Source organism: Eptesicus fuscus, chromosome 13 (assembly GCF_027574615.1).
Source record: "Eptesicus fuscus isolate TK198812 chromosome 13, DD_ASM_mEF_20220401, whole genome shotgun sequence".
Classification (NCBI taxonomy): domain Eukaryota; kingdom Metazoa; phylum Chordata; class Mammalia; order Chiroptera; family Vespertilionidae; genus Eptesicus; species Eptesicus fuscus.
Genome location: NC_072485.1, coordinates 9,175,298 through 9,202,310, shown reverse-complemented (window position 1 = coordinate 9,202,310; position 27,013 = coordinate 9,175,298). Strand labels below are relative to the sequence as shown.

The 27,013-nt window shown below is 40.0% G+C and overlaps 1 protein-coding gene across 2 annotated transcripts in view; it reads left to right on the top strand.

Moving 5' to 3' along the window:
* Positions 1-26,357, top strand: part of PDGFD (platelet derived growth factor D) — a 232,336-nt gene extending 205,979 nt beyond the window's left edge. For both annotated transcript variants that reach the window (XM_008150186.3, XM_008150185.3), the window contains exons 4-7: positions 877-939; positions 4,693-4,891; positions 18,219-18,433; positions 26,232-26,357. In XM_008150186.3, the coding sequence (XP_008148408.1) occupies positions 877-939; positions 4,693-4,891; positions 18,219-18,433; positions 26,232-26,357 (603 nt within the window). The remainder of the gene's footprint in view (positions 1-876; positions 940-4,692; positions 4,892-18,218; positions 18,434-26,231) is intronic.
* The last annotated feature ends 656 nt before the right edge of the window (positions 26,358-27,013 follow it).

Genomic DNA, 27,013 nt, shown 5'->3' with positions numbered 1-27,013 from the left:
TCAAGAAATCATGTGTGACATGTAAAAATGGTAGAACCAGCTTTTCTTCCCATTGTGTGTGTGTGCGTTGTTTTGTTTGTTTGTTTGTTTGTTTTAACTTGCTGGTGCTAGAGTATTAAAATGAAAGTCACAGACAACATAGAGAGAAATTTGCCTTAGAAGATAAGTTTCTTTCTCTTAGGACCATTGCTATCACATATCCTTTATGGCTTCTTGAGATAAATAATTTTCTAAATTCTGCCCTTACCTTCTTTCCTTGAGTGTTTACTACTTTGTCACTCCCACAGTTATTTTCTCCCCTCTCTATTCTTCCTGGAATTTCTTGATAGAGTCAGGAATTGATAGAAACAGTTCACTTCTCTTTGAAAAGATCAATGATATTATAGACTAGCTCATCAGTAAGACTGAATATGATAGAACCAAATAAATATTAATACTGATAATAATTAGTATTGCTCTGTGAGTGCTTTATTGAGTATTAGTCATAACTACATAATAATCAATGGAGTCAATTCTCAAAACAACCCTGTGATTTAAGGACCACATACCAGCCTTTTACAGGTGAGGAAGAGAAGGATTGGAGAGGTTCAGTAGACTACCTGGGGTCACAGCCAGTAGATGACTGAGTTAAAATCTGAACTCCTGACAGTACATTGTCCATTTCACCAGTGCCTGCAGGTAAATGTGAATGCAGTGGTTCATGCCTTGAGGAGAGGTGCTCCAGACAAATGGTGACCTGTTCAGTGGGGATGCAGCCCCTGTCCCTGTTGTCACTGAGCTGGGAGAAGATTCAGATGGCTGAGATGTTGAAATGGTGCATGTAATGAATTGAACGGAGGAATGATTGACTCACACGGATGTTTCTTTGCCTTCTAGGAAGATTTCCAACCCGCAGCAGCCTCAGAGACCAACTGGGAGTCAGTCACAAGCTCTATCTCAGTAAGTAATTGATTTTTCTGTTGCCAGTGGGGAAAAAAAAAAAACAGAAAACTGATGGAGTAGCTAAGGTCAACCCAGAGCGACGTCAGCGGTATTAAGGGCCTATGCCTTGACCACAAGCCAGATCTCAAGCATGGTGTGTTCTTCTCTTTCATGTAGGTTACAGTGGCACTGCCAGATGCTCCTTTCCCCTCTCTCAGACAGTTTTCAGGAAATGCCAGTACTCATTATGGGAGCACAGAATAGACAATGGCTTAAGTATTTATCAGTTTCAAAGCAGAACATTCCAACCAAAGGACTGTGCAGATACATCAAACATGTCAAACTGGTCCACGGCCCACGCTCAAGTGGGGAATTTTGAAATAGTTTTTTGAATATTCTGGGGAAGCTCTTAACCTTTGCATTGTCTAGGATCTTTTCAGACGTGAAAAAATTCCAATGTTTACAGTGAGATAACTTAAGTGCAAACCAGGCATGTGTTCTATTTGACTTGGAAATAAAACATCACTCATACTGAAACTGTAAAATGGCTCATGCCCCTATTTTTTTCTCCAAATTTAGTCATTTCTCGGTATTCTGTCTTCTTATCTACTTTGCACAGAAAGAACAGACCTTGTTTTCACCAAGTCTATGGTTAGCACTGATGTAGCAGCAATAAAATACAAGCTAACAAATGCAGCCGCTTGCTGAAAGGTCACGAGCATGGAGAAAGCTAGTCCCTGGTTCTAAACCGGGTGGGTGTGGCTGAGTCACTGGAGTTGATCTCCCCACTCCCCCAAAGTGATATGCTATCTTTTGCTCTTTGGGGGATTTTTAAAAATTGCCTCAGATGACAGGATTCCCTCAGCTCTGGATTCTGTGAGGATTTGATTCACCGGGCATGGCTGCTGGACTAGAACAGCAGAGCCGGAGATCAGTGAGGTCTCTGAGAGTGATGTTAGAGTGTTTTATTTGTGTGGCTTTGACAGTCCAAAATGCCTACTCTGAACCCAGGTAAGTACACAATCATTGTCAGGCAGGTGAGGATGAAAATAAGGCAGGTAAGACTGCAGAGCTGGGGGCTAGGCAGGAGGCTTGGACAGTTAGCAGCCTGAGACTGACAGTTCAAAGTAGATTCCAGAGGCAGTTTTACAACCCAAGACCAAGCATGCTATTCTGTCAAGACATCCTCCAGCCTTGCAAGCTTCTTACACATGATAACTCAGGGCTGTCTACCCAGTCCTGCCCGAAGTGCAGAAGTTGCAAGCTTAAAGGACCCAATACTAACTCAGGATAATCCCGGTCCTCGAAACGAGAGAGATTATGCCGTCCATTTGGAATATATGTGGAACCTCAGCCCTGAGTCCACATCGACCGCGAAGTCTTCAGATTGGGTCCAAATCCAGGTTCTGATTAGTCCTCTAGGAAGACCAAATAGACCTGGCTTCTTCCACCAGCATTCTGGTTTTCAAGAACCTCTGCACTACAAGCAGGGCCTCTGAACCTTTGAGTAACTTCGGTACTTTGTTTTTGGTGAAAGTGGTTAGCAAAAGTGATTAACAATTCTCAGAGCATTTTTTTTTACAAATTATCATTTTAAGATAATTCAGTTAGGTTTAGAATTTGTTTTTGTAAACATATAACAAAAGCTGAATGAGATCAAAATGTGCAATTGAAGGAGGCACACACAAATAGTTATTGCTCTCAAAAATAGGTTTTAAATCATTACCTAACAACCAAAAATGTTCTCATGGGTTTCTTAGGTCAGGTAGTCATTCATAAACATTTTCTTTACCATCATCCATGTTTCTGTCCATTGTCCTGAGTCAACACTTGAAAAAGGCACTAAAGCTCACACATGAGGGTGGTGTCACATTTTATCTGTGGGTTGGGTTTGCTCTTCAGACTAACGTTAAAATAAATTATTTATTCCCTTCTCCTCCTGGGACTGAGATCCACCCCCCACCCCCTCACACACACAAACAGAGCTTTTTCTTGATGAGTATCTGGGTACACTCCACTTCCCAGGCACAGTCAACAACAATCCCAGGAGCACCTTGCAGGAGTTCCCCAGAGCCATTGTAAGAAGCTTTTGTTTGGGTGGAAATGACTCGATGGATATCCCTGCTTTTATTTTAAAAGCCCAGGAAGCATTTTAATTCCAAAGCTTTTATACGCTGCCCATGCACCTAACACTGGCCAACTTATTTTGGTTTTCTGGATTTAGACCCATATTATTGTGATACAAGACTCATTGTAAATCATCCGGTGACTATGAGCCAGGTAGACAGTAGATTCTCCAGGCAATACCATTTGAATGGGAATTTGGAATTTTGGGACTGAATCAAAATATTATCTACCTCTAGTATAGATGCCAAGAGGAATGTGAAAGGCAAAAATGAGGTACTTCAGTCAGGGTTCAGCTTAGACAGACAGACACACACACACACACACACACACACACACACACACACACACACCCCTAGTGTAAGGAGCTAGCCTGACACTTTCACCCATCTATCTCATGTTTCCCACTGAAGAACACACGTGCTTTCTCCTACACTACAGGGCATATTTGAAAACTGCTCGTACGCACCAGTGGTAGGTTAATGCTTTTATACACTTAGTTTCGCTAAAGAGCAACTATTCCTGTCAGAGCAAGTGATCATTGAATTGCTTACAGACCTTTGGCCCTTGATTGGTTAAAAAGAGAAAACATTACCTGAGAGTGAGAATATACATGTGGGCTTTACTGTCTCTGACTCTATGGTGCATATTAAATTCTCAATAGGATACCGCAGTTAAGTTTCAGGAACACAAGTTTTCGTTAATTTCCATTTTCTTGTAGTGATAGAAGATATTTGCCCTTGGGGGGATCTTATTTGTTTGGCAGTTTCTTTAAAGACATTTAGAAACCATTTGAGACCACACGCTCTCTATTTCCTTGTTAATGGGTCATGAATTTCTACAGAGATGTTTGAATCATGGCTCATTTACCTCTAGATTAGTGAAGGGTTAGTGAAGTAAGTGCTTGGAAACTTACGTGGAGATACATTTCAAGGAAAAATACATAACCCCTTCCAGACTCTCAATGATGTGCATTACCATTTAAAAAAGTCTTCCTGACAATATTTTAATGGCACGTAGGATCACTAGCACGCTGCAGTACTTAAAAAAATACATTTGCTTCCCACGTGAATCTTTCACTCTGAAGTCAAGAGAGCCAGTTTCCTGGCTAATTATCCCTATTGACAGTAAATAAGCCGATTAAAGTGCCAAATTTTATCAAGATGTCTCCAGAGTAGATTCAAACTCTGCTCACACAACACCGGCAATGCTGGGTGACCTGTAAAGAGGGGACACAGAGGCTAACCCTGGGAGAATGGGACAGATATGCAAAACGTGCATGGAAGGAGTTCAAAATTTAATTGCTCACCATTAGTTGTTGATATGGATATGGATATGGGACATTGAACCAAGAAATTGGATGACTTAATTTTAATATTTCCATCTAACCCATGTCTTTTTTAATGATTAAAATTCAGATGATGTGGAAGTTTTATAATCTGCCTGGTTTGGATTTGCAAAAAAGTGAATGGTTATCATTTACCAATTATTTGTGCTTGTTTAGAAATAGTACTGTAGCATGATATTTACACACATGATGTCTTATAATCCCAGTCTTGCTTATCTTCCTTCCATGTAGTTGTATGACTATTGTATTTCACAGCAATGGGCCTTTTCTGAGTACACTGAGCTGTATGTCACTCTTAGGGGGTATCCTATCACTCTCCATCAGTCACTGACACCACTCTCACAGCGGATGCTCTGGATAAAACAGTTGCACAGTTTGATACGGTGGAAGATCTGCTCAAACACTTCAGTCCTGAATCCTGGCAAGAAGATCTTGAGAATCTATATTTGGACACCCCTCATCATCGAGGCCGGTCATACCATGACAGGAAGTCAAAAGGTAAGAAACAGAGCATTAGAAGTTCTTCATAAGTAGATAACTGTACTAATAATTAAAGATTAGCAATGCAACATTTTTAATTCACTTAAATCGGATGATTATTGTCAGTCCATTATCACATATCTTTTTCACACCACCTTGATATGAAGTTCTGTGTTTTTTCCAAACTGTGTTGTTTGTATGGGACTAAGAAAGGTATGATATAGTCAAAGATCTGCCGTAGTTTGAAGCTAGAAAGGACCTTATAAAATTATTCAGATGAGCTTTGTGATTCTAGGCAAGTAAGGCATTATTACCCCCACTATAAACAGTGAGTAACCAAAGTCAGGGGAAGTAAATAATTCGTCATAGCCTGTGGCTAGTTAGCAATGGTGAGGAGGTGAGAATTATGACCTCTTGCTTCCAGGGGCAGAGCCAGTGCCTCTCTGATGAATATTAATTTAGCCCAGGACTCAGTGTTGGCGGAGAGGCTCCTGGTAAAGCAATGGTCAAAACTCTCTGCAGATTTCAATTCTACTCATTCAATGTCTATTTTACAAATTTTTTATGAGGACGTACCATGTACTTGGCGTCCTGGGTGGTTCACAGGATGTAAACATCCCCAGGTAGGAGCAAAGAAGTCTGGGATAGTTTATTCAATGGGGAGATTCAGGAAAGTATAATGAGGGGAGAAGAGAGGAACATTCAGGCAGAGAAAACATGAGTTAAAACAATAATACTTAAGCTCTTCAAAAATAAATATTCTAGTCCTATATCTGAGTGATATGATCTTAGGATGAAAAAGTTCATTTGAACGTTTAACTCAAATTAATGGAGAAATAACTTGTGATTTCCTCTTTTTGAATAAAAGTATAATTTATAATCTGTTATAACCTTGCTTTATTTGATAAGATTTGCTATCATTAAAGTTTTCTATAAAAGTTTTAGATGGCTCACTTGCTTCATAGATGTGAAGGCATTTAGCTAAAATATAGCTTGTTTCCTACACTTTTTAAAGAAATATATTTTATTCATTTTTTACAGAGAGGAAGGGAGAGGGGTAGAGAGGTAGAAACATCGATCAGCTGCCTCCTGCACAACCCCTACTAGGAATGTGCCTGCAACCAAGGTTGGCCAGAATGGAACCTGGGACCCTTCAGTCCGCAGGCCGACGCTCTATCCACTGAGCCAAACCGGTTAGGGCTTGTTTCCTATACTTTATAGTATCAGGGATACTTTTAAGAAATGAACCTGGGATGCTTTAGAAGATAGTTTCTGTTGGTAAGCACAACCTAGTAGACCATTTGGACTGAAGCAACTAATCAGTTAACTTCTGCCTGAGTCTGCTGCTATGACTTAGGTGATACTCTTACACACTTCCAATGTATACTTTAGGTGGCACAGGAGAGTCACTGGTGGCCCTAACTGGTGGAGCTGTCCCATATGCATATAACTGTAACTCACACTGAATCTCCCCAGGCCTCAGACTGGATTCAACGCAAAGGAAAAACTGCTTTTCTGTAAGGTGTTGCGGTCTTTGAATATTTATTAGGTAAACTTAAAGGAAAGTAAAATATTCATAATGTTTTGAAGATCCAAGAAAAACAATTTTAAATGGTATTGGACAAAGAAATGATAAAATATGACTGCCGTTAAGTATCTTAATCACTATAGCTATTCAAGGGGCAGCCCCTCTTGCACCTATTTTTTTTTTTAAAATATTAAAATTTAAAAGTCACCTAAACTCACTACTTTTCACCCAGAAATTATTTTAAGTTTGAGGCAGGGTGTCTGCATTTACATCCTAACCCTGCCACTTGCAAGTTTTGTGACTTTTCAGCAAGTCCTTGAACCTTCCTGAGCCTCCGTCTTCTCATTGGCAATGTATATATGACAGCACCTACTTCCAGGAATCCTTAGTGGCGCCAGTAAGAGGACCTGGCACCTAGTACTTGTTTAAGAAATGTCAGCTAGCGACAGGTGCTTGGAATTCTGAAATATGTTTGCATCACTTCCTTGCTAAGGCCTTTCTTGTCCTTTGTCCTCTCCCTGTGGACCCCATCCTCCCCCCACCCCAGCCCCCCCAAAAAAGTTTAGAGTACTTGGGAAACCACAGCCCTTATATGTCCTTCTACTGCATTGTTATTGTACTTTAAAGGGAACATGCAATCCTATGACTTAAGAGCATCAACTGTAGCTTAACATTAAATCACCTGAGGATCTTTAAAAAAAACTACAAATGCCTAGTCCCATCTCAGACGCACTGACTCAGAATCTCTGAAGGTGGCACGGAGTGGAGTGTTGATGTTATTTGATGGCTCCTAGGAGGTTGAGGTTGGTCATTAAAGGAAGCCATGGTGGAGAGCTACGGCATTGGAGATTGTTCATCCTATGTCTCCAGCACTTGGCACAGGCTCTGACACATTTTAGCTGTTCAATTACTGTTTGTGATATTGATGATATTAATAATCCAGCATTAGTATATTTCTAATGTTTACAGAAACCTACCCCATATACTAAGGATTATAGATTTATTAAGAATGCCTTTGCCCCATCCTGGTGGCTCAGTTGATTAGAGTGTCATCCCATACACCAAAAAGGTTGCCAGTTCGATTTTTGATCAGGGCACATTTCTAGGTTGTGGGTTCCATCTCCAGTCAGAATGCATCCAGGAGGCAACTGATGGCTCTTTCTTTCTCTCTCTCCCTCCCTCTTTTCCCTTATTCTCTCTCTAAAATCAATAAACATATACTGGGGTGAGGATTTAAAAAAAAAAAGCATTTGGTTGCTGAAATAACTTCATAAGAGCATTCAAGGTGACATTCTACTTTTTTCTGACAGAGTAAACATTTCTCTCCCCAGTTGGCTTAGATTCCATTTCTTAATCTCTTATTTAAAATCGTCCTGAGGCAAATCTGTACCGTTTCATTTAACATTGGCAAGTCACCACAGCCTCTGCACTTGTATAAATGTGCTGATTTAATTGTTTATCGTTCCACTGATGCTGAACCACCTGCATGTGTCACAAGCAAAAGAAGTCAGGTTTAATATTTCAGCTGCTAGTTTCAGCTTCTGGAACTTAAAAATACAAATTTGTGGTTTGTATCCTGATGTATAAGAAAGGGAGAAGTGAGTAAAGAGTGAAAACAGAAAAACTAGATACCTAGTGGTATCATTAGGTATCAAATAAATTGTGAACTTTATAGGATCTGTGAAAGGTTACCTATTATCAGAATGATAACTGTTAATGATGTTGTGCAGAAGCAAATATCATTTATTAATATCTATTAAATATCCATTCTTCTGATTTGCCCAGACTGATCAAAAGTGGCATTTTTCTTGATACCAATGAGCAAGATTCTAAGATGCCCCTTAATTGTCAAAGGGTCAAACACAGAGTTTTGTAAATCCTATCTAATAAAGAGGTAATATGCAAATTGACCATCACTCCAGCACACAAGATGGCCGCCCCCATGTGGTCAACGATGCCTGCCACCATGTGGACAAAAGATGGCCACCGCAAGATGGCCGGCAGTGGAGGGTAGTTGTGGGCAATCGGGCCAGCAGGGGAGGGCAGTTAAGGGTGACCAGGCCAGCAGGAGAGAGCAGTTAGGGGTGACCAGGCCGGTAGGGGAGGGCAATTAGGGGCAACCAGGCCAACAGGGGAGGGCAGTTGGGAGCAACCTGGCCTGCAGGGGAGGGCTGTTGGGGAGGGGCCAGGCATGTAGGGGAGGGCAGTTAGGGGTGACTGGGCCAGCAGGAGAGCAGTTAGGCATCCATCAGGCTGGCAGGGGAGTGGTTAGGGGGTGATCAGGCTGGCAGGCAGAAGTGGTTAAGGGCAATCAGGCAGGCAGGCAGGCGCGTGGTTGGGAGCCAGCTGTCCTGGATTGTGAGAGGGATGTCCCAAATTGGAGAGGGTGCAGGCTGGGCTGAGGGACACACACACACCTATGCACGAATTTCATGCACTGGGCCTCTGGTTCTATAATGAAACACCAACACTGGGTGAAGAACTTATGTATGAGGTAGAAAGAGTTAATATTCAAAATTAAATGTTATGCTTTGCTCCTATTGTTTATTTGAAGGTTGGTGAGAGTGAGTTTTTAGGTCTCTTTAAGTAGAGAGTTGAAAATAGGAAGAAAGAGAACAGTAAAAGTTTGGGGAGAAGAGGAAGGAAAAGACACAGATAACATTGTCAAGTATTGAAGCCAGAAATTCATCGCATAAGATCTACTTTTTAAAAATTCACAAGAAATAGATAAGCTCCAACTTGTCTATAAGAACTTCTGACTGAAGATAATATTACAGGTTAATATGTTCAACTTTAAGTTTTCTAGGTGGTAATGGAGAAAAGTTACTATGGATAATTGAAATCTATAGATAACTGTAGTTCCAAAACCCAATTTTTTGCCAATAATTTCAACCACATGCCTTCAACCTTAAAGCTTCTCAAAAGTTTTAATATTTTTTGTCAAGTTCAAGTTTCATCTACTTACTTTGCCAATGCTAATATTACCACAGATTTGCATGTAATTAGTAAAAAAAAATTATAAAAGCTATGCAATTATCCTTTGAATCATTGTATGACCACTGAAGTTTAACTGAAATTATTCTGTGATGGGCTATAAAACACGTACCTTTAAATTTAAGGGCAGTGTTTCTATACTCAAGATCATAGTGTGAAACTTGGCATTTCTAAATTAAATGATTGGCCTTAAGCTCTACTAGACTTGGAATTCCTTGAGAAGCAATTTATAGAGATGAAGAATGTGAAATCTGTACTTTTACTTATTCCAGGAGAACTTGATTTTCCAGAATGAGTGTTTAGCATAGAAAAATCCAACATGTATAATAGCAAGGAGGAAGTGTTTTCACAGTTTAAGTGTCGGATAAAAATATGGAGTTAATTGTTGATGCAGTTCATATTAGTAGTTCTGAACTATAATTATGCTTAAAAATTAGTTTCTACTTTTTATGTGCCAAAATTGATGACTCCTCTTTTAAAAAATCAGTATTTTAATATCAAGTGGATCAAATATATTGTTAGTAATTGATTCCAAATGATGGGGTTTGAAATATATAATTTTTACAGATTCTAAATAGATGCTGTAACTCTAAGACAGTTGTAAATCCAGATCTAATACCAATTATATGATTTATCTCTAAAATCTAAAACACTCAACTCTTTAATTTGCAAACTATTTACTGGTAAATAACTGGCATAAAAAACTGAAGAGTAAATAAAATAAATGTGCTGTGTACCAAAATGTTTGAAATGGTTCTGAGTTCTCTTAGATCAGAATACCTTTTTATTTTTAAATTAGTCTTTACAGCTATTTCTGCTGTGTTATGCCCCTGTATGCTAACCAAGAAGATACGGGTTTTCAATAGTGTTGTATTCTGCGGAAGATATGAGTTTTCAATAGTGATGTATTTTGTGGTAAGAAATTTCAGAGTGCATTAAGATGTGAACATATTTTAGAAACAAGCCGAAGCCACCACAGGTGGAATGTCTGTAACTTTATCTGCCTATATGAGATCTGTATAAGAATTTTCAGAAAGCCCTTGGCTGACACTGGTGATGAATCTGAAAAGTCAGCCTTGAGATATCATTTTTCTGTAGCTATCTATCTGTACATTAAACAAACAGAGGTACTGGGCACATTAAATCAAAATGGGTTTCATTTTCTAAGTTCTCATGTTGAATGAGGGTTAGCTTCATTGAGTTTCCTGAATCATGTGGTATGCACCAAGTAAAAGCTTTCTTTATCAATATTGAAGTTGTTTTCCACAAATTTGATAGAAATAGAGTAAGAGAAAGAATGCTATAGTGGGAAGAGCATGGAATTCCTTGTCATTTAAACTTGGCATAAAATTCTAACTCAAATCCTAAGACTAGTGGCCTTGAAGAAGTCATTTATAGATCCTGAGCCTCTGTTTTCTGCAATTGAAGTATCTCTAATTACAACCACTTCACAAAGTTGTGTTAGGATTGGTAACAGCAGAGTATATAACACCTAGTGCACCCTCAATAGATGATAGCTACTATCATTACTTTTGAATACAAACATAAATATTAAAAAAGCAAGGTATTTCTGTGAACCCCTCTGCTCTCTTCCCTCCTGCAAAGTATATGAATATTATCAGATTTAAGTATTCACATAACCAGTACACTCATTAAACATTTACAATAGGATCACCAAGTATATATTAAACTTTTCTATGATACTATTTACCCAGAAACACTCTGGCACCATTTTGCTTGCTGGATGTTTCCTTTACAAATCTTGCCTTTTTATACTGTCGGCACTGTTTATGATCCATATGATTTGTAAGTATCTAGATTCCCCACTCATTCAGTTTTCCCGAAAACATGACTAAAACCATATTCTTGTTTATCATGTTACACGTATCTATGAGGAAACAGGCATAAAATGTTTGAAGAAAATCTTGGCCCCTCCCATTACCAATACAGCATGGAATTCCTAGTCAACACCGTCCATCATCATGGGGATCCTAACCTCACTTTCATCATCACAATTATTCCTCCCATCTAGGCTTATGATTCGCGTGCAAATTGCTTAGAAAAATCCATTTGGTGGTGGAAAATCACAAGTAACCTTTAGTGTCTGGGTGGGCAAATGTGCCTTTTCCACACAGTCACTCTTGTTAACGATGAATAGGTTTGCCTTGTGGATCCTGTGCCCATGTTTTCTGTGAAACATCAGGGAACCTCCCAGCATCTTTTTTCTCACCACCCAAATGGACTTGAGAAGAAAGCACACCCTTCCTAGGGCACTCTCTATGCTGACACTGCTGGTGCGGGGAGAGCTGGCTCATTAAGTGTCTTTACTTACAGAGGACTGTGCTAAGGCCCATGAAATGAAGCTGAATACACAATCATTGCCTTCTGACATTTAGATCAAGGTGGACATGACCTTCTTTTTCTTCGTGATCACCAGTTGCAGAATCTCAGCTGTTGGGGTGATTCCATTCTTATCCTGACCTCATGGATCTGTTTTACTCATTTCAACAATAATGTGGGGTATACCTACCGAGAGCTGGGGTTTGGACCTATGCTTCTAACAGTCTTAACGCACTCAATCTGACTAAATTCCTTAGCAGGAGAGTCTTCTTATTCCCATTTTACATGTAAAATAAACAAATTCAGAAACTTTCTGTGACAGCTACAAAGTATAAAGAACCATGACATCAGTCTGGGTTTCTTGGCTGCAGGTCCCATGCTGTGGGAAACTCAATGGCTTTTAAAGTTCAGAGACTAGTCATCTTCTAGTAAATAAAAGAAAGAGGGACATTTAAAATCTCTTTGTTTCTTTTCATCTCCTAACTTGTTTTCTCACTTTTCTTTTCTTAGATGTGCTTTATACATCCCCCCAGGTCATGAGTTCCTGTTGATGGTGTGAGCTGCTTTCATGCCTAATTCAATGCCTTGCAGATATCCATGCACTCATCCATTCATTTGCAGCACATATTTGTCAAATGCCTGCATTATATGTCCAGTGACTTTAGACAAGTCACTTAACTTCTGCATCTCAGTTTCTGCTATCAAATGGGTTTAGTTATGAGAATGCACTGATACTGGGGTTTGTGAAAGCAGCCCACACAGTGCCAGGCACATAGTAGGTAGTTAATAAATTTCCATTCACTCATTGCTTAACAATGTTTTTAAACACTGAAAATTAGGAATCGTCTAATTAGGAACTTTTTAATGTGACTTAGGTTGATTTCTATAAATACAAGTGGTAAATGTTTCCATTTAGAAATTAAATCAGCAAATGAAGTCACGGAATTTAATATTTTAAGTTTAAAATATTTTGATGTTCCCTCACTGAAAATTATAAAATAGTTGTTCATTCCAGATTTACTTGCACTTCTAAATTAGGGTTGAAATGTGAAAAGAGTTTTCACAATTATGTGTAGATTTATAGAAAATTACAGTGAGGTTGTAATGTCCATAGAGATGATGAATTCTCCTGGGGAATTTATGAACCTTGAAAAAGGCTGAGATTCTCTAGTTGCTTGACATAAAAATACTGCAATTATGGATATATTCCCTTTACCTCTCACCCCCACCCTAAGCAACATAAATGTAGTGTTGTAACATCAAAGTCAAAATGTGAGCATTTTACATGACAGATTGTGACATCAATTTCCATTTGGCAGAGGACAAATTCCTGAGCAGTTTTGAGATATGTGTGAGGGACCAGCCTTCTTGATGCCATCCTCTACCCTGTGTAGCACTGCTTCTAGATCCCATGGATCTTGGGGCAATCATCTTCATGCATCATAATTATGAAACTCCAGTTTCTTGAGTCTAACCTAACACAATCATTAGTTTGATTTGTTCAGATAGTAGTTGATAAGTACCTATTCCTTGCAAAGAAAATCTGCATTGTTTAATAGGGCTATATATGGCTGAGACTTTCTCAAATCATCTTAATAGATAGATAGATAGATATAGATAGATATAGATGTATAGACATATAGATATACACACACACACACACACACATATATATATATATATATATATATATTATATATATATATACATATATATATATATCCTTGCCCAAGGATATGTATTTCTTTTATGATTGATTTTTAGACAGAAAGAGAAACATTGATATGAGAGAGGAACATCAATCAGTTGCCTCTATATGGGCCCCAACTGTGGACTGAACCCATGACCTAGGTATGTGCCCTGACCAGGAATCAAACCGGCAACCTTTTGGTCTATGGGATGACACTCCAACTAACTGAGCCACCTGGCCAGGGCTCTCTAATATTGATTTTAAGTTTCTGGGTTGTCATTCAGAGTAAAAGAAAGATAGATATTTAAAGAAAACCAGAAACAATTATCCAGGGGTGCTTAATGACTTCAGGTTATTTTTTATTGGTTTTAATTGATTATTTCAGATATTCTAAAATGACCCACATGCTTAGACTCAAATACGTTGTGTTTCCTTCAACAGTACCCTGCTTCTAATTGTTGAAACCAAATGGTTTTAGAAGAGGTGGACTTAAATGACCTACATTTGGTCCTTCCACTGGGGGCAGAGCACTAGGAGAGATGGTATAAGAAGACAATTAACTCTCTGCTTCCTGGAACCTAATGGTTTAGTGGAAGAGAAGCATCTAAATAAAGGAAATGATTAAACAAAATGAAGATCATGAATAGGCAAAAGTCCCCTCAGTTCAGGTGAAAAAGATGAAATGAATTATATTGCTTGCTCAATATCAAAGAAAAAAGAGGCTCTCTTACATTTGCCTGGTTTATTAGCCAGAACATGGTGTACCCTTCCAGTATAATCTGGTAGGTGGAGGTGTGTGCACGGGAGCACATGCTTGGGTATATGTAATTGACAACATCTTGAAAATGACAGGTCAGTGCCTATCAGCACACCCAGAAAGCCGGGTCATTTGGACACTGAGCGTCCTCTACAGGGAAGGCTCCAGCATGGCTTATGGAAGCTGCTCTTAGCATCCTCCTTGAAATCTTCAGACAGAGGCTCATACGTGCAAGAGGCATGAAAAAACCTGGATTCGAATCCTGGCTCTACCACTGACTGTGTGGCTTTGGACAACTTTTGTTCTTAACCTTCCAAAAGCTCCATTCCCTCAACTCTAAAACTAAGGGCAATAATGGTATGGAGTCCATAGTGTATTTGAGAATTTCGTGCAATCATATATGTGCAGAACTTTTCATGTTACCTGGTACTTAGTCATGTAGATGGTCAGAATAAAAAACAGCAGGCTGACTCTCCTTTCTTCTACACCTGAACCCTCATGGATTAGACACTGAACAAGGGTGTGCCTTCCCCAATATGCCATTGCTTTACGCATTCCTTCCCCAATACTCAGAGCCCAGAATTCTTATCACAGCCCAAGGAGCTTCTGTGGCTGGGCGATGCTTTCAGGGCAGGGCTGCAGATGAAGGGTGCTTCTGCTGCGCTGTGCAGGGCCCCGCATTGGATTAACGTGTCCAGGGGAAGCCCTTGAGGACAGTGAAACCTTTCAACCCTTCCAACATATTGTCAGTGCACAGCCCCAAATATTCTTTAAAAAAAAATTTTTTTTTACTGATTTCAGAGAAGAAGGGAGAGGGAGAGAGAAATAGAAACATCAATGATGAGATAGAATCGTTGATTGGTTGCCTCTTGCATGCCCCCAACTGGGGATCAAGGCCGCAACCCCAGCATATACCCCAACTAGGAATCGAACCTCCTGGTTCGTAGGTCAACGCTCAACCACTGAGCCATGCTGGCTGGGCACAGCCCCACATCTTAACTGACATTGAAGAGCCAAGCAAAGGCAAGAAGACTCAAATTCAAATGGACAGCAAAAGAGGAATTATAACATATGTACACCTGGGTGAACTAGGGAAGTTGCCTGAAAGTAATGGGCCTTTGAATTATAATTGGAACACCCTTGCTGCCTTATATTGTTCCGCCATGGAGACTGAAGCAGGAAAGGAAAGGGCAGCCCTTCTCTCTGGATTTGTACCTCTTGGCCTTCCTCCCTCCCAGCAGGCTCACACCACAGCCCCCTTCCCAGGGAAGTACCTACCACTGGAAGTGTTAATTGCTGCTCAGCCCCTGGTCTGGCTCTCTGCTCTGCTGCACTGCTAATCAGTCTTCCTGGACTGGAAACTCAATATCCCCTGCAGAGAGTCTGCAATCTTGCTTTGAAGTTATTTGCATCCAGTCAGAAGAACCTTTTAGTTCTAGTTCTAAATTGAGCGCCTTGGTGGTTTCCATCCCCTGATAAGCAGGGCAGCTGGACTCTACAGCAGTCACACTGGGCCTCAGCTCTTAACTCACATTAGGGAGTTGATGCATAAAACTGACAGCACGGTAAACCTCTTCCTAGCGGACAAGAAACGGAAGTAACCAGTGCAGTCAGTAAACTTATACAATGAGCAGAGTTGTGTTTTAAGGCAAGTAAGACGTACATACCCTATTCTGGTTTGTAGAGGGCACTTTGGGGTTCAGCTACATCTCTATAGGGAAAGCACTGTAATTTGTCTTGGAAACATTCTAGAGACAAGGAGGAAGCATTCAGCACCCCAGTCCTAGTACAGCAGCCTACAGAAAAGCTGGGTGCAGCAGGAAGTGGGGGTGTCCTTCCTTCAGCTATGGGGTACCATCATTCCCCCATGCTGCTTGCTGTGACAGAGAATAGAGCAAAAGGGAAAAGGGTTTCCATTCCACTTTTCCCACTTACTATTCACTTTGGGTAAGTAATACCCACCTCATAAGGGTGGGGGGAAAGGAAACAGAGTCATTTGTGTAAGGTGTCTAGCAGAGGGCTGAACTACAGAGAGACTCAGTACCGTTACTTCCCACCTATCCCTCCCTGCCTTCCTGCACATCACAGCCTCTTATTGCTAATTGCACCTCTTTCCTCTGCGATGCTAGATAAAAAATACTTCCATTATCCCAAGCAGCAGAGTTGGCCCTCTGCATCAGCCCTGTCCACAGGCGCAGTAAAGCACAGGCCAGCATCAGCATTTATATCAGGATGACACTTGTAATGGATGATTGCTGCACTTCTTAATCCATTTATGTAATCCTTCCTGCTTTGCTTGCAGTTATTTACAGGGCTTTAGCAGCAATAAAATGGTTCCTTTCCCAAGACAGAGTTCATTCAATTTAAACCTGGATTGATTGTAGCTAAACTTATGATGTCTTTACAAAAGAAGAAAAAAGAAACAGCAATAAATTATGCATAGTAATTATTTAGCATGTATTCGGCCCCCACATGTCCTGGGCTCAGCATATTAAAGTTGGGGAAAAACCCCTGTCCTTGAGAATCAAGCATGGTTGCACATAGGAAAGACACTTGGGGCAGGGCACCGATTCAATTCCCATTGAATTCTTTATTCCCGGGGTCATGTGGCCATCTGGCCAGTCTTTCAGCTGACTTCCTGGGGTTAAGTGCCTTCACCCACTAGTGCCTTCTTTTGGTTTCCTTCAGATGCAGTCTACTGACAGCATCCTTAGCCTTTAACCTCTGCCCCCAAAGAATACTCTTTACTGCACCTCAAGCAATTTTGGTTTATGGCTAAGACTCCCTTGAGGCCAGAGTGCAGGGTCAGCCTGATGATACCTAACTGACATTGGAGGGATCCCTCCTGGGGTGACCTCTATGGTGACAAGGGACAGGCACTAGGAAATAGTGTGGAAATAGGGCAGACAAGAGACTTTCTCCTGAGGGCATGGTCATGTATGTGCTCAAGAGTCAAGGATTTGCATGTCAAGTGGATGGATGACTGGATGGATTTTGAGACCACTAGTTAAAATGTAATTATATAACGTAATAAGACAAATGTAATTCCTATACATCTTTGTGACTAAAATGTGAAAATGTAGGATGATGCTCTTCATTCATAGAAAACCCCGTAACCATACGCCCTGGCAATCATGTGTATAGAGTAAGAGCCAAAAGAAAGAAATAGAGAAGGAAGGCCTGATTTTTTTCTTTTCATTTTTGACCATTTGATTTTAAAAAGAAAATATGCAGGAAAAGTCAAAATTAATCAAAATGCATAATAATAAACAGTATTGAGTACCATCCACACTAGAGTCAATCTTTTAAATATTGCTGTGAAATAGGTAGTTATACTATTTACATTTTATAGATGAGGAAGAGGAGGTTCAAAGCAGTTAAGGAACTTTCAAACAAGAAGGAGGCATAGCCATGTGAAGGCAGCTGTAGCTTTCCTGCAGAGCCCAAGACTTAACCACTAAGCATACTGCCATCTAGGACACAATGCACAAATATGCATCAGATCAGATTCACAATCCCCCAAATGACATTTTCTTTGACCTTTGAGTTGAAATAAACTAAAACCTTTCCTTTCTCACATTTACTTGTAAAATTTCATTGCTGGTTAAATATATTAGTGTGATTGTCCCTGATATAATTCAAATTATATTTAAGTAATAGCTTACAGTCAGGATTTATTTAGAATAAAGAATAGTTTTTAAGATAAAGGCAATTATTTCAAATTGCTGGCCATGTGCTTATTTTAACCTCAGAACAATTTTTTTTTTTTTTTTTGCGTTAGAAAATGTACAAGGAAATTTGAACCAATATATAGATATAGCCAAGTTTTTTAGGGTTTTTTGTTTTTCTTTGTTGTTGTTGATGATAACTATTTTTTTGAAGGGCACGTAGGATCAAAAGAAAAATGAGACTTTTCACCTGTGGTATTTGGAGTATAATTGAGATCCCAAAGACATATTCAATCCCTTTCCCCGAAACACATGCTGCGTGTTTTTGCTTACAGCCATGTGCTGCTCACATAGTGTGTTTCTTACAGTTGACCTGGACAGGCTCAATGAGGATGTCAAGCGTTACAGCTGCACTCCCAGGAACTACTCAGTAAACTTACGAGAGGAGCTGAAGCTGACCAACGTGGTCTTCTTCCCACGCTGCCTCCTTGTGCAGCGCTGCGGAGGCAACTGTGGCTGTGGCACTGTCAACTGGAAGTCCTGCAAGTGCGCTTCAGGGAAAACGGTGAAAAAGTATCACGAGGTATGTCATGTTCAAATAATGTGTTGCATATGAAATGTGTTTTTCAAGATGTGAAACATAAAACAGAAACACGTTTTAAAATATAAACTAAAATGCGGGGCAAACATTATTGTTAGGAATCATTGTTTGAGTTGCTGTTTATCAGTATCCACCAAAACAAGAAAACAAAAAATAGACAGTGCTCCCTAAATGAAGTCTCCAGCTTTGTAAAAGTGTTTTGTTATCCTGATAACAGTAAAACAATAATGTTCAGTTAGGCGGTAACTCTGGAGCCAAATGAAAATGGATGTGTCATAAGCAGCCTTTTCCACTTGGGAAATGCAGGAAGCTGCAGGCCACTGGCCATGCTTACCTTCGTCAGAGAAAACACTCTCTTCAGACCTACATGGAACATACCCTCTTAGTCACAAGAATTTCTTACTCCACCCACACAGTTTTCAAAGGAAAAAAAAAAAAAAGTCCTCATAGTCAGAGAATGCTGTCATCGGTGCGCATTGTGTTTTATTTTTGTGTGACCTGATGAACTCTAGATTGGACCGTGTTCTGGAGTTCCAGAGCCTGAATCTCACAATGTTTTGTTTCGAACCTAAAGATGAATGCAGAATGCAATGACCAGGTTAGAGGTGAAGTAATCCTGGAAGTGACAGGCTCTCCACCTAGTCATAACTGTGAGGAGAAACATGCGAGTCTAGTCTTTGATGTTTTGGGCAGTGCTTTATTTTCATCTCGACTCTCTGCTCAGTTACAAGTTACAGCTGGATTTTTAAAGTCCTTCATTGCGGAAATGGCAGAGTCAAATACACCCTTAAAAGGACTCTCGCCTCTCAGACAGGGTCCTTTCCTTAGTTCCTTTCTTGTCTCTGTACATAATCGCTGCTACCTATAAAATGCCTGTAAACAATTAATATCTGAAGGGGAGGGCCTTGATCTCTTTGTTCAGTCACACAAACAGGTTGGCAATGTTGTCGTCTTTTGAAACTGCTGTCTAAAGCATCGCTTTGAAGCACGTGTCACAGTATTTTCACCTCTAGGAGTCTGCAGACCTCTACACACAATCAGGCGGCCAAGTGCTGGACAAAGGGACCTCACAGCAGCATTGCACAGTCAGTACCTGCACACCTGGAACTAACAGGCCTGGCCTGTTCCCCCACTAACTCCTAAAATGCCCTTGAAATATGTCACAGTGAGTGCCCTAAGGAAGGGCAGCAGGCTTGAGCTGGGCTCATTAGGGAAAATCCTCATCCTGTACTCCATTAGCTCTGTGTCTGTATTCTTAACTCAGAGACAGGAAAGCCCAATTTCCTCAGCTCCTGGTTATAACTGATGAGATGTGAAATGAGTTTCGGCGAGAGAGGAGCACCCCTACGGGTGACTGGAACTCATCGCATAAGCAGGCCGGTGTGACTCTCCACAAACACGTCAATGCTCAGCATTTAAGGCATAAAATGGAGACATTTTAAAGCTCTCCGTGGAGCTAATATCATTGCTTTGTTAAAAGGTTGTGCTGTTTCTCCCACAGGGGGTTAGCCTTCTTCACAGTGCAATACGATGTTAGCATCTTTTTATTTTCTGTTCTCAAAGGTTGTAGGTATCCTGTTAAAGTATTTTTTTCTTTTTCCTGACAACCATTCTATGCTTCTTGGAATAAATCCTACCTAATAAAATAGTAATATGCAAATTGACCGCACCTTTGCTAAGCCCAAGCCACGCCCACCAGCCAAAGCCACACCCACCAGCCAATCAGGGCGAGTATGCAAATTACCCAACAAAGATGGCGGTTAATTTGCATACGCTGAGAGAGGGAGGAGTGAAGACTGAAGACAACTTAGAAGGAAGAGGGAGGAAAAGCAGAAAGCAAGGTGGCTGCCAGAGGGAAAGCCCGGGCGGGGCGGAGTGGGGTGGAACAGGGCGGAGCGGGGCAGGTGGCAGTGGCAAGCGGGTGCAGGCGCGGTGGCCGCAAAGGTGGCGGCAGCGGCAGTGCACTCGGCCGCAACAGCGGCTTGCAGGATTTTCCTGCAAATGGGCTACTAGTAAGATATAAAAGATATCTTAGGTGGTGATTTTTAAATGGGGAAGGGTCCAGAAAACATACTGTGTAGACAGAGGATGATATATATATATCAATTCTCATTTTCCCTTGATAATGTGTAAAGAAGGAGTAGGATGTTCCCTAGAAATACGGTTAGCTTTTTCATTAACATTTACTGTTTTTCATCATGTGGTCTCCTATATCCATTCAGTCAACAGCGAAAAAGGTAGGAAGCAGCAGAGAGAGAAAGGTAAAAATTTATTTTCTTTGTCCTTTCTCTCATGTTTTTGTCACAAAGCTGATATAACGCTATACTACTAGAATTTCTAGTTTCATATCTAGAAATTCTACTGTTTCATATCTACGCTGTCCAAAATAGTACTCACTAGCAACATGTGGTTACAAATCTATGTCACACACATAAGAAATGGAAATTTTCATTTTATTTACCTTAACATTAATGTAAATAACTACACATGGCTAATAGCAACCATATTGAACATACAAACCTGTTTCTGACAAATTTACAACATCTAGAATCATTCTTGTCTCTGCACTGAATTAAAAATAACTTTCCAGGATTCTTTTAATTTTAATGTAGAATTTTATATTAAAATTGCTTCATATTACAGTTTATAAGAGTTAGAGATACAGGCAGATACTTATATATGAATCAGAGGATTAATTAGAGGTAATAAAATCTTGCGCTAAAAGAATAGTACTTTCAGTTTTTATATGCTTTAAGTATTTTCTACTGAAAAAAAAATAGCTAAAATTATAAATTAAGATCAAGAAGACAAAAAAAATTTTTTTTCAGAGTTTCTACTCTATTTTTTTTTTTCTGGAACTATCATTTCTAGAGCTTATTCAGACTTCCCCTTATTCTTTCTTTTTTTTCTTTCTCCCTCTTGATTGAAGCCATAAGACAGCTCTTTTCAGGATGTGTCTGTTTTCCTCTGAGAGCCAGGACAGTATATGTGGATTCTGGTTCCAGCTTTACCTCATGGGAGACAACCTAGGACCAGCCAAGTAACCCACGCCTCCCCCCACCCTCCACCCCCCCGACCCACCAGGGCCCCAGGTTTCCTCACTTACAACCTACAATGTTGAGTCCCAGACAGACCTGAAGTTACCTGCTATTCGTTCACTGTTACACTCTTTCCTAGCCCCAAAATCTCATCTTACTGAAACTGTGTATGGAATATAAACAAATTGGTGGTTGAAGTGCTAGGCAAATGCAAAAGAATAAAGATGTAATCTGGAACAGTTAATGTTTATAGAGAAGTTAATTCATTCATCAGTAATCACACCCGTGCTACTTAGCTCCTGGGGCTACTGAGGGAATGAAAGCATCTCAAGACTATAAAGCACAAAACAGATGTGAATGGAATTTTCTGAGCCTGTTCTGGCTTCCTCAGTTCTGACAGCCCTGATCACTCACCTGGTGAGTGAATGGACTCCCCTGAAGTACTACAGAAAGCGCTCATTCTTTCCCCTCCAGATCTAGCTTCACATCACGCCTTCCTGCCAAAGATTAGCCAACCTGTCTTAGGGCATGATGCTCCTCAGGTAGACAAGACCCATCTGTGTCATGAATGATTCTCAGCGCTATTGCCATACTCTGAAATCTGGTGCCCAGCTAGGCTTTCATCATGTTTTCTGCATTGGGTTGGCTGAACATGTAGCCACTGATTCTCTAAAATCAAAATCATTTGACTATTTTTTAAAAATATATTTTTTATTGATTTTAAAGAGTAAGGAAGAGGGAGAGAGAGAGATAGAAACATCAATAATGAGAATCATTGATCAGCTGCCTCCTGCATGCCCTCTACTGGGGATCGAGCTCACAACCCAAGCATGTATCCAGATCAGAATCGAACCTTGACCTCCTGGTTCATAGATCGATGCTTAACCACTGAGCTCATTTGACTACTTAGTTTTGTAAAGGTAGGGACTGCACTTAAGTATACCCCCTAGTAACCCTACGGTGTTCACAGAAAACTTCTATTAGAAGTAAATGTCCACTGATATCAAGATTGCATTTTCAAAATTCATGAGAGTTTTATAGGCTCCCTGCCTTTGGTTACCTTCAAACTTAATTTGTCAACAAAATGTTACTGAACTTTTCATAATTCGTGTCTTTTTTATTGAATGCTCTGTCTTATGACTTGGAATCAGTTCTTCTATTGCAAGGCCGCCTCTGCTGCAACTCTTGCTGCAAGCTGAGCACTTACCCAAGTAGAAAAGAATGCAATCCCTTCTCAAAGTATTTTTGCTTGTGGTCACTTAGATTTCAGAAAAATCGACTACCAGCCCTTAAAATCTTAACCTATGCACATCTTTTCATATAATCTATAAGCATGAGAGCAGTCAAAATGGAAGCAAAAATAAGAAGTGTTTTCTTTATATCTTAAGATAAGAAATTGTATGTGTACTGAATTGTGCCTGCTTCAGAAGTTAGGGAGAATCTTAAATGAACTCTTAATGATTCAGGTTTAGACATTGCATTTGTCCTGAAATGTGTACTTGTGTTCCTATGTCAGCCATTAATTTGAGAACTGTTACAAGGCCTTAACAACCTTTTTAAAATATATATTCCCAATAAACAAGAAGGCAACTCAGCAGATAGCTTTTCTGCCTGGTATTGTTTTATTAGTGTAATAGCTTTATGGCAATGATTCACTTGGTGGTTTATTGGCACTGAAGTTAAATATCTTTTGTGATATGGTAATTTGCAAACTGAGCATTTTTGGCTTTGTGTAGTGTTATGAAAGCTACCAACTTGCGCTGTCATTCTCCATTTAGTAAAAATCAACTTTCCCTGGCATCACCTGCCTTTCCAGGTGGTGGAGAGGAGTAGAGATTTCCACTTTCACCCACATTTCTTAATGGCTGACTGCTCCTCAGTGAATTTTCACTTCAGCGTGTGTGCTTGCAGCTGTGACTCACAGCTCGGAAAATAGGAAATCATTTTGTGATGGTTCCTATTAGCAAGTGTCCAGCAGTGGCTGTAATTAATTCAATGGTTCCTTCCCTTTAATGGTGACCAGATAACCCATAACCAGCCAGTTTGCTATCTCAGATGAAGGCTCTTTATTTTTCTTTTAACTTTTCACCATCTCTCAGATCAGCTTTGCTCTCTTCCTCCTTTCAGTGCTGTGTACCTGAACTTAAGACTATTCTATGGTCTGAAAGCTTTGAACATCGGTCCTGTGATCAGTCAGCAAAGCAGTCCAATTTCCACTTTGTTCAAACAGTGCTTTCCTGTCTTGTCTGGGAAAGTGTCTGCCAATTCATTTTTCTCTTCTTATCAGCAAAGCACATATACGCTCTGCTCACATTGCTTAATATGAAACACAGGGAAAACCCCCTAACCGTCAGGAGGCAAATTAGGAACACTGCCCAGCCTCTGCTCTCATCTCAAATGAGAAAGCAAATCGAATGAGAAAGCAAATCAACAGTGCTGGTTTTATAGGTGCCCCTCATTGCAACTTAGAAGGCTTTCATATGGCTTTCTTTAACGTATGCTCATCTTCTTATAAATCATGTTCCTCCCCTGTATCTGCCAGCCCCCAAATCTGGTTTACATGCAGCCAGTCTTGGACAACAGCTAATTTGTATTGAGAAATTCTTGGCAAAGCTGTAGGACTCCAGCCTCTAACCCCTTCTTAGGCACTCAGACCAAATCTGTCATGGGCAGGGCTGCTGAACACCCCAGAAGGTAATGAATCCATTCTTCAACCATTGCTTCTTTTGCTTATTTTTTCACAGAGAAGCGGCGTCTTTTGTGTTTAATAGTTAGCCAACAGGAGAGAACGTGGGAGCAGTGGGCAAATGTCAATGTAACTCTGCTCTTGGTATTTTACATTTCCTTCCAAAAATGTGAAAGGATTAAAAGGGGGCCAATCAGGGGAAAAAGGAGACATATGTAATACTTTAAACAATAAACTAACTAAATAAAAGTGGTCCAAAGCATGGGCCACTCTTTTGGCCTCTTCTTTATTCCCTGGCTTGTTTTGTCCCCTGTGTTTGCTGGAGGTAGAATAGAGGACAGATGGGGAGGAGGTAAAAAGGAAGAATCCTGCACTTCCACTCCCTCCTGCATTGTGGGCATCTCCCACCACCTTCACCCAGGAGGTTTCTTTAGCAGCTACTATTTTTCCAGCATGCTGCTGAGTTATACAAACAAAGTTTTAATTTTATGGATAAGGTAATGAGTCAAATTCTGGTTCTACTAATGACTAGCTCTGTGACTTTGGGCAAGTAACTTAATCTCCCTCTTTTCTCATCTATGAACAAATTAGTCAAGTAATTGATAGTACCTAATGCAATAAAGTCCAAATAACTTATATTTACATGGCACAGGTATGTCTGGTCTACCCGAGGAGTCACAAAAGGAAATCGTAGGCACATTCGAGAGGCACTGGGTCAGAGTGTTCTAGGAGCCTGGAGGAAAAAGCCCAGCTCCCAGGTCTGAGTCCCCAGAGGGCCCTTAGCCTTCTTTAAAGTTTCCATTCTGTAATCTATAAAATGGAAATAGGATGCCTCCTCAAGTATGTGATGTGGTTTGTCTGAGGGCAAAAGAAATAGTGCATCTGTACAAATTCTTTGAAAAATGTAAAATGCCACATAATTGTATGGTACTTTGACAGACTTCAGAGTCTAAGAGGAAGATAGAACAAAATCAAAAGTGAAGACTAACCGCTAACCAGAACCTAAGAGCATAAACAAGAAAAGCAATTAAACTGACCATATAGTGTATATAAGAACAAGCATATAATTTTCTAAGTATGTGTGATGTGATGACTAATGTTTCACTTCAATGAAGGCACAGCAGGAAAGAAGAGCTAGCTTCTATTGAAACTTACTAATTTAAAAAAATTATTTTAAATGTATTCATCAAAAAATTGAGCTTATACTTTATTAATTTAAGAAATGCTATATTGATATACAAATGTTGATGTACAAAAATTTTAGTGATTTAAATTATAAAAGGTATTACATATTAACATATATGTAAGAACATAAACACATTTTTATTTATTTACTAGAGGTCTAGTACATGATATTCTTGCACTCGGGGGGGAAGGGTCCCCTCAGCCCAGTCTGCGCCCTTTAGCAGTCCGAGAGCCCTCAGGGAATGTCCTACTGATGGCTTAGGCTGCTGCGCTCACCAGCTGTCAGCCCGGCTTGTGGCTGAGCTGCACTCCCCCTGTGGGAATGCACTGACCACCAGGGGGCAGCTCTTGCATTGAATGTCATAGCAACCAGTCGTTCCACCGTTTGGTCAATTTGCATATTACCCTTTTATTATATAGAATAACTAGCCCTAATGATCTTCATTAGGGCAAATTGTTTTACATCAATAAAAAATTTAGCAATACCAGCTTTTATGTTCATGACTTTATTCATTGTGCTGTCTACAGAAATAACAATATGCTCAGTATTGTTATTTATCCATAACATATGCTTTGGCAGAAGAATTGTCATGACAATATTTGGGACAGCACCTGAGACAAAGCAGGTCCTTAGAAATCTGTCAATAACTACATGCTAGGACACCTGAGGTCATCTTGGTACTGCAGATAGGTGATTCAGGAGGCACTGTGATCAGTTGAGCCCTTCACTTCAAGGAGTTGATAATTGAAAAAATAATTACATGTGTGAATTCTCAAAGGGTTAAGAACCAGCTATCACAAAGAGAATACGTGACATCTATTGAGTTGTACTCTAAGGGCTTTCTAACAGGAAATGTGCTTATTGTCCTAGGTATTAAAGTTTGATCCCGGCCATTTCAGGAGGAGGGGTAGATCGAAGTACATGGCTCTCGTTGACATCCAGTTGGATCACCATGAGCGGTGTGACTGTATCTGCAGCTCCAGACCACCTCGATAAGAGAATCTGCATGTGCACTAAGCATGAAAGATCCTTTAGTTTAAGGAGGGTGTCACAAGTGAACCTCTTCCCACCAGCAGCCGAACTTACTGCTAGCCTGCAAAGCAATGAATACAAGTGGTTGTTGAGTTTCAGCCTAGCTTTGTTAGTGTCATGGCAAGCGGAAAGGTGTATCATCAACCTCCATATGCAAAATATAGAATTGCATTTAATAATAGTGTCTGAGGATATATCCATGTCTACATGTAAATGGGCCAAGTGGTTTATTCAGTATATATAACCAGGTACACCAGAGCTTACATAAGGTTGAGTCATTTAGCTCCTTAAAGTCTTTTGACAAAATAAGGGACATAGTAAATACATGAAACATGTCTTTGAAATATTCGGAAGGTTAATTTATTTTTAAATTTTGAGTCACAAAACAATTTTTAATCTTGCTCTTTTAAAGAAAGCACCTTATATATTAAAAACCAAAAGATGAGTTTTTCTTATATCTACATCTTAACTATAAAAAAAAAAAAAGGAAAATATGGTTTCTGGGGAAAAGGCACAAACCAAACCATGTTTTTTCATGAGATAAACTACATACTTACCTATGTAGACAATAATTACCTGTCTCCAAAAGCATGCCATGATAAGACAGGCACTTTGGAAAT